Here is a 10,495-nt window from a genome sequence, read left to right as displayed (position 1 = left end):
CGGGGATGGTCTGGGGGTTGGGTGCTAGGAGTGCGTAGAAAATTATACTGGTATTTCCGATATTTAAGTTTGATTTTCATCACACAAGTTAATTTGAACTCACTAATTCTTTTAATCAAATTTAGTCTTATAATTTAAATATTATTAGTTTATTTAAAAGATTGTGTTGCTATAATGAAATAAATGATTGTATGTGAATGACATTTGTAGTAGTATATGAATATATTAAAACATAGAATATTGGGTTGGTTTATTTAATATGTTTTTTTGTGACATAATTTTTAATTAATATTATTAAAAATATAATATATATTTCTGTAATATAAATAATATGTATATGATATATTTTTTATATTATTGATATAATTAATCTCAAACTAAAACAGTAAATGGATATATCCATTATTAAAAAAAAATAAAAAAAAAAGTAATTAATTGAACTGAAAACTATAAATACTATATTCATTTTTATTTTTATTTTTTTAAATGTTGAAGTAAGCCTATTCAAATACTCTGTGACTGTGACTGCAAGAGGGTAGGTCACGTGGAACTCTGCAACAAATAATTTGGTTGGGGGGAGTAGCGTTGTTGGGCTTTCTCTATAAATGACAGCCGAATTTTGTTGAAATGGGAAATAGATGTTACCATTAGACCCATCATAGATCTTAGAAATTAGCTTATGGGCTTACACTAGTGCCCATAAGCCCAACATTCAATTCATCAAAACTTGTTTCGGTCCACTTTATTTGCCCAAATGTGAAAAGTGGGCTAATATATTTACTCAATCTTCATGATGAAAAATTATTAGTTTAATATTTTTTTAACAATTATAAAATTAGATTAATCGGTTGATTTTTCCTGGATGATTATTTTGCCAGTCGTTAAGTTAATAAATAGACAATACAAATTAGGCTGAAAATGGAAAGGAGCCAGATGGGCCTTGATGAAAGCACGTGGCCTTGTTCGGTCAGGCACGGCATCACGTGATGGGCTTAGTCCTGGATGACCCCTAAACATCTGTCGGCAGTTGTGCGACCGCCACGAGTCTGTTAGATGGGCCTGCATCAACATTACCGTTGGGCTCGATGGGCCTGCAACCACCATTGGGCCTCTCAAAAAGTTGTATTGGTCTATATAATCCATCTAAAAACAACATTTGGGCCTAATAGTCCAGGATCACTGCACATGTGTGTCTGATGTTGGGTAGACAGATGTTTTTCTGTCGGTCGTTATACGACACATGCGCCTAACTGCACGTGGTTGGGATTCTATAAGGCAGACAGCACGTGACCCTGTCGGCTGTTTGGTGACAATCATTGGGCCTCTTAATTGGGCTTTTGCTGATATTGCAATGGGCTATATAGTCCATATAGAAATAACATTTGGGCCTAATAGTCCAGGATAAACTGCACCTGTATGTCTGATTTTGGGTAGACAGACAAATGTTCTGTCGGCCGTTAGGCGACAGATGCGCCCGAATGCACGTGGTTGGGCTTCTATAAAGCAGACAGCACGTGATCCTGTCGGGTGTTTGATGATAATCATTGGGCCTGTAAAATGGGCTTATGCTGACATTACATTGGGCTGTATAGCCCACACAGAAAAATGTTGGGCTGATGGTCCATGCCTACTTGACGTCAGGTTTTGGGCCGACATTATGTCCTTCTGTCGGCTTATTGGGTGACACTTCTGGGCCTGTCGAGGGGACCCACACCGAGTAAATTGGGCTCAATTGAGCCTGGGCCGACATTCAATTGGCCCGTTGGATTTTTGCAGACAGCATGTGCTCTTGGACACGTATTATTGATCCGGTTGTCGTGGGCTGTTCAAATAATATATCAGGCCATATGGGCCTAGAAGAAAACCGTATTGGGCCTGTTGGGCCTAACCACTGTAAGTAAGTTTGTCTTGCTTTTGGCAGACAACACGTGTGCATGGTTTGGGTGTCTTATTATAATGTTATCATGTGTTATTAATATATTATGATTAGATTTTCAGTTCGGCAACTTTTTTTTCCCTTTAAATCCTTTTTGAGTACAAAGTAAATATGTATTTGATGGTTTTCTTCTAAAAAGAGTACAGTTAATAAATATTTCAAAAACTTTTTAAAAAATGTGAATGTTAATAATATCAAAGTCTTGCTCGGTTTTGACCCACCCGTTTCGTCTAAGAAACCGCTTATAGCCCGCCCAACAACGCCCATTCTGCCCCAAGATGCAAACCGTCGCTCAAGCTTATCTTAATGCTAACCACTAATGGGCCCAAACAAGATAGAGCTTATAATGAGCCCAATGACAGGTTGAACAAGCCTACCCGATAGGCCCACAGAGACCCGCTATATAACAGGAGTTCTAAAAAAAACTCTAAAAACAGATTCAAAACCATAACTATTTTTCAAACAAATATGAAAAACCAATCACCAAACCAAACAGGATTACTACGCCTTCGAGATTCAAAATGCTTTATACACACACACGCACACTCAATGCTAATGATGGATTGAACTACCAAAACAAAACACATTGTCTAACAAATAAATAGAGCATGCATAGAAGAAAAAGAAGAAGCTGATGAACATCACAAACGAATACTTACCTTACCAAAGCTGTAGAAGTAGAAATAGCAGAAGAAGGCTGCAGCCTAGACAGATACGCATCCCTCACTTCTTCATACCGCGTTCGAAAATGGTCAAGAGAGAAACACAGCTGCCTTATAGCCTCCCTCTTTTCCTCCGCCACCATGTTCATCTCCTTCGCTTGCATTCCCATCTTTCCCTCTAACTCATCCATCTTACTTTCCAATTCAGCCACCTTATTGCATGCCGTTGTTTTCTCGTCGCACAGTTGCTCGATTTCAGAATGCAGTTTGCAGAGTTCACGCTGATAATGATTGATTTGATCGTTGCGTTCGGAATTCACGGATTTCAACTCTGCATAGAGTGTATCTTTCTCAGCCATTAGTGTGTCATACTTTAGCTTCAGATCATCCTTTGTTTTATTCAGTAGTTCGACTAGATCGTTTTTCTTGCTTATCTCCCGCTTCATGTGGTTGATCTCTTCTTGCAAGTTAATTTGGAGGGATTCGTGCTTTTTTTCCATCTCGATCCTATCATCTTCGTGTTTCTTGATCTCATCAAGTAAGGAATAGTATTTTCCCTCCAGGTCTTCGGATCTTGTCTCGGAGATTTCCAAGCTTTCTGATAACTTGGCAATGGAGGATTCCAGTAGCCATTTATCATAAGCAGAGGTTGCTGAAACATCTTGGAGTTCCGACAACAAATTCTGTATTTCAAGAACTCGGTTGGATATATCCTCCGACTGCATTGTTATGATCTTCTGCAGCTCCATGGAATGACTCTTTTCTGACTTGAGATTGGCTTCTAACTCGACTATCTGTCGATGAAGCGCCAGAGATCTTTTGTTCTCCTCTTCGATTTCGGCCTCGTGCAACTTAATCTGATTCTTGGCTGCAGCAAGTAGATTCTCTAGACTTCCCATGTTGATCGTAACTGTTGCATTATTCTGCAGCTCATTCTTCAGTTTAGCAATTTCTTCTTCAGCAAAAGAAAGCTTCTCGTTGAAATGCTCTATCTCTTTCGCATAGCTTGAAATTTTCTGCTGCAGAGTTTCGCATTGGCTGCATTCACTTTTCTTCTCGATCACTACTTCCATCTTTGGAGATGAGTTGAATGATTCTGAATCAGAATCTGATGACAGTATAGAATATTCAGAGCTTTCATTAGGTGTCGCATCCGAAGCCCCACTGCCAGAACTTGGAGATGAATCAGAACCAACTTCATTCAGCATTCCAAGCTTGTTCAATGGAGTTTTGAAAGGAGGAGTTTGCTGGGGATCATAACCTGTTTTTTCTGAAGGAATGTAACCATTCAAATCATCTGATAACTTAATGAAGTGATCAACAAGCAGATGGTGCCTTTCCGAGATTTCAGTAATATGAGGTACCAACTCTGCCTGCTCTCCATTCTGTTCAATCAGATGCAGCATATGTTGCACATGCTCTTCAAAGCCTGCATAAAGAAACTACTATCAGAATTCTGTGTCCTGAATTTCAACTAACTGCTTTCTTTCTATATTCTCAAAACAGAATTCCAATGTTTGGAATGGATTCATCCAAGTATGCTTCAGATTCTAACATTTGGATACACCAGATAGTAATCTAAAAGTTTTGAAGTCAAAGAGATGCAGATTCATGGCGGTATGACTCATCTAATATTTGAATCATATTCTGGTTGTCCTAAAAATCAAAAAGGAAATTAGGTTTTCTTCAGATTCTTACCCTTGATATTTTGCACAAGCCAATCTGATTTCGCTGAATCAACTACGTTATTCCACCATGCCGGCTTCATCGCCTTGGTCTCCATGTTCAACCTATACATATTCAAGGTGAGTAGGAAGCAATATGCAATTCGATTATGAACTCAGGAAACCTTCTCAACCAAACATTAAATAATTGCTGCGATTTATATTCATGTAGTATTATAAAGTTCAGATCCGTAAGTTTCCATAAATTCTTCAACTGAAACCTCTTCTCAATTACCACAGAATTTTCACATCTCATACTTCAAACTATACAATAAAATAATAAATACAGTTGATTAAACATATACTACTGCACATTCATTCACCGTTGCTTCTCATTCAATAGCATTCTCAATACACATACAAGACAATCCTCAGTCCAGGTAATACAAAAAACAAATCTAACAAAACCTAAAACACAAAACCATTAGCCTAGCGCTACAGCAAATCGCGAATTGCCATAAGTGCAGTAGAATCGTAAAGTAACCCTAAGTCTCCCTCACATAACATGTAAACGACACTCAAAATCCAGAAACAGCACAGTATCGATCACAAACAAAACCAGACCACAAATCTGACGGAACACGCGCAGCAACAACACTCCAAAAATTGAATTAAAAAATAATCAAATAAATAAACGAAATTACCTCTAAACTCGAGAGACGAGAGCACGCGAAAAACTTGAACACCTGAACGGAGAAAAGTAGAACGGGAGAGGAGAAGAAAAATTGCAAACACTGAAGGAGAGAAGGTAGAACGGAAGAGGAGAAGAGGATTTGCGAAGATAAGGAGAAGGAGAAAAAATCGAAACAAAACAAGAGGAAAACAAACAATAAGAGCGGCCATATACACATGAACATAACAAACTCCACCCCACCGCCCCCACCCTACCCCACTGGGGCCCACTCCACGTTCCCGCCTTAGCCATTCAAATAAATTTTATTCGTCGTTTTATTATTTTCCCTAATTAATAGTAATGTTTAGTACTAAAATTATCAATAATCAATATTAAGAAATAATTTGAAATTAAAAATAAATAAATAAAATTGCATAGGCACCGACATAAACCCATATTAAAGCAAGAGCAAACTCCCACTTCTAAAATTTTGAACTTGTTTGTGTTAATTTAAAATATTTAATTTTTCTACCTTTTTAATAATATTATTATTGTTTAATTTATTTTTTTTCATCTACAACTTCGTTAATTACTTTTAAATTTGATTTTGATTCATTGACATTTTTAAAAGACCAAACACTAGAGACAATAGAGAAGCAAATTGCCAGACATAAAGAAAGAAACTCATGATATTTTGAGGAGGTTTGAGGACTGTGAACCCCAGGTCACTTATTGCCGTTGATTTATTGGACCCCATTAAATCAATGGTGTGGATTTATTTGGTCCAGAGATCCAGATGTTACCCGAATGAAAACGCTACTCCCGCCCTGATTTAAAAAGATTCCTTCCCAAGTAAAGCAAATTTAACGAATTAATTACAAAATTTATTTTCTTTCCATATACTTATTGTGGCTTCACTCAATAAAGAATGTTAATTTGAGAAATTTTGATTTTTATTTGATATTAAAATAAGATTTAATCTAATATTTTATTAAAAAAGAAGTTATTTTTTCAAAAAAAAAAAAAACACAGTATGATAAAATTTTATAAACTTTTTAGGGTGTGTTTGTTTGGGGGTTTGGATTTTGGATTGGGATTTGAATAGTAAAAATTTTGAATTTGAATAGTTGTATGATGTGATATAAATAGGGTTTGATGTGATGTTTTGAATGTAAAATTGATTTTTAGTATAATATAAAAAATGAAAAATAGGTGTTTGATTTGATGTTTTTGGGGGGAAAAAATTGGATGAATAGTGAAAATCCTCCAAAATCCTTCAAACAAACACACCCTAAGTGTATTTGATTGGGGATTTAGATTTTAAGTCTGATTTTTTTATAATAAAAATTTGACTTTGTATAGTTTTATGATTTGAATTAAAAATATATATTTTAAAATTTTAAATTAATTTTTAATATAATATAAAAATATATATCTAATTTAATATTTAAAAAAAAATGATTGAATAGTAAAATCTCGAAAGAAATCTCAAACAAAACATACCTAAATTTGTGTGTTTGTTTGTTGGATTTAAACTTTTCAGTTTAGGTTTGAAATAGTAAATAAAAGATAAATTAAAATATAGTGTGTTTCTTGTTTAAGAGATTTGGAGAAATTAACTTTGAGCTAATTTTAAGATAAATTTGAAATTTTGTGTTCAATTAGATTTATAAGTTAAAATTTTGGTATGTAAAAAATATAATAACATAAATATATATTAAATTTAATTAATAAGATTAATATTAGTGTGATTTGAATATTAAATTGTGTTTAATTATATATAAATATTTATATTTTATTTATTTTTATATAATTTTATTAAATTATTCTTTTGATATTATAATATAATTATAATGGGTAACTACAAATAGTATAAAAACAATTTTGATCACAGAGAATGAAATGAATAAGATCAGTAAAGAATGATAATATATTTTTTTGGTTTGGTAAAATGGATGAATTGATTAAAGTAAATAATTAATCGGATGAGAGAATTTTAATCATAGATAAAAAAATATAAAAAAAAAAAAAAGAAAAGAAAAAAGTACAACATAACAAATGCAGAGTGAAGATTGGATCGAAGCAAATAGTTCTGCAACAAAGGTGTCCTAAAATAATCACGCTTACTACAGGGCTTGGAATGGAAACATACACCAAGAGAGGATTCTTAAGTTCGATCTGGTCTAGGATACAAATAAAAAAGACACAGCCTGGAGGAGAATGTAGGGTAATTTAAGATAAATTCACCTGCGGAAATCGGCTCGCAGGGCGGACATAACTGAAGCCTTGGAAAGGATTTTCTTTCGGGCTCGACGCAGGCGAGTCCTGCAATGGCATTTTAGTCCATCGTTCATCGAAGTTGGCCGTGCATTGCTTTCCTTCAACATGTGGAATGAAGCCAGGCAGAATTTCCCGATCCTCGAGCTTCTTCCAGTTTATTGACTTGAACCACTTGTGGCTCTTTATCTCGTCACAGCTTAGTCGCTTCCTCGGATCCTTCTGCAGTAGCTGAAATAGACAATGAGCAGACATACTGTTAGAAAAATTATTTATACATTTTCATATTAGCTTAAGCTTTGTAACTAATAATGTATTTTTCTACTAGTTTAAACTTTTAAGTGAAATAAATTAACATGAACAAAATTGTACGCGTGCAAGGTGGTTCGTGCCATATGAATCCACCTTGTATGCGAATAGGCGTATTGGAAGACTAAGTAATATAACTAACATAGACAATGATCGATTTTCTAGTACCTGTTTTGTAGAGAAAATTGCAAAAAATATCCCCATGTTTTGCAAAAATCACTATTTCTATCATTTAGCCGCGCATAATTGCACATAACTGCGAGTTGTGTGAACGTGCGGTCAAAGGACAGAAATAACGACTTTCGCAAACATGTAGGATACACGAAACAGACAATGATCGATTCTCTAGTCATGTTACATGTAATAACATGGTGGAAATAATGTAGCATTGCTTTGCCATGGCACTTACCCCTTTTATTAGAGAGTGAGCTTCGCTAGACAAATATGCCGGGAGCTTGATCTTGTCCTTGAGTATCTTCTGCTGAATCTTTTGGCGATTATTCCCTCCGATAAATGGTGGCTGCAAAACATCGATGGATAATCAAGAAGTTCGTTGTCTGAACGAATCAGCAAAGTTTCGAGCAAAATGCCAAACACTGATACCTTTCCTGTAAGCATTTCGTAGAGGAGAATCCCCACGCTCCACCAGTCCGCGGCCTTGTCGTGGCCTTTTCCGAGGATAATTTCAGGGGCCATATACTCCAGCGTCCCACACATCGAGTTTGATCTTGTTTCTCCTATGAATTGCTTTGCAAGGCCGAAATCAGTAAGCATTGCCTGCAATCATCGAGCACACGAAATTGATGAACTCCGTTGAACATAGATTATTAAGTAATCCGGAAGAACAAAATTCTTACATGTCCCTCTGCATCGAGCAGGATGTTCTCGGGTTTGAGATCCCTATGCATTATGCCGTGCTTGTGGAGGTGGCTGACGGCAGAAACAATCTCGGCTGTGTAGACACGCCCGTCAGCCTCTCTGAAAACAAAAACTACACCTGAGAAACAGGAATCTCTATTCTGTAAGAAAAATGTTTGTTGCTGTAGAGACATTGTCGTACCTGAACAGGCCTTGATGATACAGTTGAAAGAAGAGATGACCTCCATTAACAAAATCTAGAACAAGGTACAATCTGTATTTCGTCTGCGACACCGAATTGATCGAAACATGAGTAAATATGGGTAATTTTTCTAAACTTTGAGATTGAATGATGCAAAACAGGAGAAGAAATAGGACCTGGAAGGAGTATCTGAGCTGAACTATGAAAGGATGATCGATTTTCGTCAAGATATCTCTCTCGGTCTTCATGTACTCGGCGTGATTTTTCTCCATAATCTTATCTTTTCTCATCACCTTCATGGCGAAGATTTCTGATGAACCGATCTTCCTGACTTGGTATACTTTTCCAAATGCCCCTTGCCCGACAAGTTTCAAAAATTCAAAGTCCTCAAGCACCGCTGCTTTCTCCATGTTGCTGTCAACTCGAGTATCGTACGATTCAGACAAGTTCTCCTCAGAATCGTCGCTGAGTTCCCCTACAATTTCCGGTGTTTGTCTACTGAGTCGCAGCGGCTGATTTCTAATGGTTGTAGGACCGACATAGGAATGCTTTCGGCATTGGACCACATCCGGTTCGTCATAGACTTCATTCACTTCAGCATGGACAGTGAATTCAGCCGAGTCTTCAGAAATCTGAGGCAAAGGCCCATGAGATTGTACAGGACCAAATACATCTGAAAACTCCAACTCCAGATTATCATATGGATAATTTTCAGGGGATTCCTTGACAATCGAGAGGCTTTTGAAAGGCTTCAGTAAGTTGGTTGCAGTTGTTGGCTGAAACTGAGAGGAAACCATGGTTGCAAAGACGACGCGGCCTAAATTAGGACAGATAACAATAGACGACGAACAACAGCCTTAAACAGAAGGAAGTTCACAGATGAAACAGGGCTTCCAAGAAACGGGCAGAAACAGCAGCTCACGGCCCCAAAGAGGAGATTGTTGTTGTTTCCCGTTTGACAGGAAACGAACGATGCAGCAGTACTTCTTGAATTCATGTACATCGGGCAATAGGAAGCTGCAATTCATTCGAGAATTAGCAATCAAGCCCTTCAATAAATCGATATAAGATTTGTATTAACGATATGAGGGCAATTAAGCCACATGACTACCATGGAATGAGGAGCATTAACCAAAACAAATTTCAAATTTAGAATAGACACACTTCAGCTGAAATGCAATACTGGTAAACAAAACGTCATATATAATTGATACAGGACATATCTAGCAATATAGATTTATACAATTCATCTACAAATCATGTCAAAGGCTTTCAATAGAACAATAGATTAAAGGTTCGACTACGGAAAATGACGAAACAAAAACCATTGAAGAAAGACAACAACAACATATCAGAATTCAAATAAACGGAAAAACTCTCCCAACGCAGTCAAATCGGAAATGAAAATTCGCACAATTCCAATCGGAAGCCCTAGAAAAAACGACCGCACGGAATCACCAGCGCAGTCGCGCGAAAATCATAAAATTGAACGGAGAAAAGGATAAATCGGGTAATCAGAAACCCTAGAAACACAAATATTATTCCGTTTCCATAACAACGCATGAAAATCAGCTTCAATGAGCCATCGATAAACAACAAATAAACACATCGGAAAGGAAAGACATCGAAACCAAGATCGATCCACAAAAAAATAATAATAATAAATGTAAACAATTTCCGAAATCCTACCGAAATAAATCATCGCAGAACCAAATGTAAACGATTGATTGAACGTATCCAGATTCATTACCTTGAAGAAAACTGGAGATTGCAGGTTCAGAGAATTCGTCTGGAGAAGAAAGCGCATCTGTTGTCTCGTGGCCGCTTTTATTTTAAACTACCACATGCGAAAAATATGGGGACGGGTCCTCGGGTTGCGTTAACCGTTTGGTTTTACACGTGTCGTGTATTGAT

The 10,495-nt window shown here is 36.5% G+C and overlaps 2 protein-coding genes across 2 annotated transcripts; both read right to left on the bottom strand.

Moving 5' to 3' along the window:
• Positions 1–2,489: 2,489 nt before the first annotated feature.
• Positions 2,490–5,131, bottom strand: LOC127245760 (protein NETWORKED 4B-like). Its single transcript, XM_051266783.1, has 3 exons — positions 4,967–5,131; positions 4,297–4,388; positions 2,490–4,027 (listed from the first exon to the last, which is right to left on the bottom strand). Exons 2-3 carry the CDS (start codon positions 4,379–4,381, stop codon positions 2,592–2,594), a joined length of 1,521 nt encoding a protein of 506 aa, XP_051122740.1. The 5' UTR covers positions 4,382–4,388; positions 4,967–5,131; the 3' UTR covers positions 2,490–2,591.
• A 1,840-nt stretch (positions 5,132–6,971) lies between these two features.
• Positions 6,972–10,432, bottom strand: LOC127245950 (serine/threonine-protein kinase AtPK2/AtPK19-like). The gene is made up of 7 exons (XM_051267117.1): positions 10,332–10,432; positions 8,758–9,598; positions 8,582–8,664; positions 8,379–8,499; positions 8,125–8,298; positions 7,931–8,041; positions 6,972–7,443 (listed from the first exon to the last, which is right to left on the bottom strand). The coding sequence occupies exons 2-7, from the start codon at positions 9,376–9,378 to the stop codon at positions 7,168–7,170; spliced, it is 1,386 nt and encodes a 461-aa protein (XP_051123074.1). The 5' UTR covers positions 9,379–9,598; positions 10,332–10,432; the 3' UTR covers positions 6,972–7,167.
• Between the last annotated feature and the right edge of the window lie 63 nt (positions 10,433–10,495).

This window comes from Andrographis paniculata, unplaced genomic scaffold (assembly GCF_009805555.1).
Source record: "Andrographis paniculata isolate CXL003 unplaced genomic scaffold, ASM980555v1 Contig25END, whole genome shotgun sequence".
Taxonomy (NCBI): domain Eukaryota; kingdom Viridiplantae; phylum Streptophyta; class Magnoliopsida; order Lamiales; family Acanthaceae; genus Andrographis; species Andrographis paniculata.
Note: the sequence above shows the minus strand (reverse complement) of the source record. Positions and strands in the feature narration are given on the sequence as shown.

What these genes read in the sequence shown, in the direction of transcription:
- LOC127245760 (XM_051266783.1), bottom strand. Translation starts at nt 4,381, where the DNA reads ATGGAGACCAAGGCGATGAAGCCGGCATGGTGGAATAACGTAGTTGAT. An exon ending in GCTTGTGCAAAATATCAAGG is followed by an intron (nt 4,028 to 4,296) that starts GTAAGAATCTGA and finishes TTCTTTATGCAG; the next exon opens with GCTTTGAAGAGCATGTGCAA.
- LOC127245950 (XM_051267117.1), bottom strand. Translation starts at nt 9,378, where the DNA reads ATGGTTTCCTCTCAGTTTCAGCCAACAACTGCAACCAACTTACTGAAG. An exon ending in ACGAAATGCTTACAGGAAAG is followed by an intron (nt 8,042 to 8,124) that starts GTATCAGTGTTT and finishes GATGTTTTGCAG; the next exon opens with CCACCATTTATCGGAGGGAA. An exon ending in CTCACTCTCTAATAAAAGGG is followed by an intron (nt 7,444 to 7,930) that starts GTAAGTGCCATG and finishes TGTCTATTTCAG; the next exon opens with CTACTGCAGAAGGATCCGAG.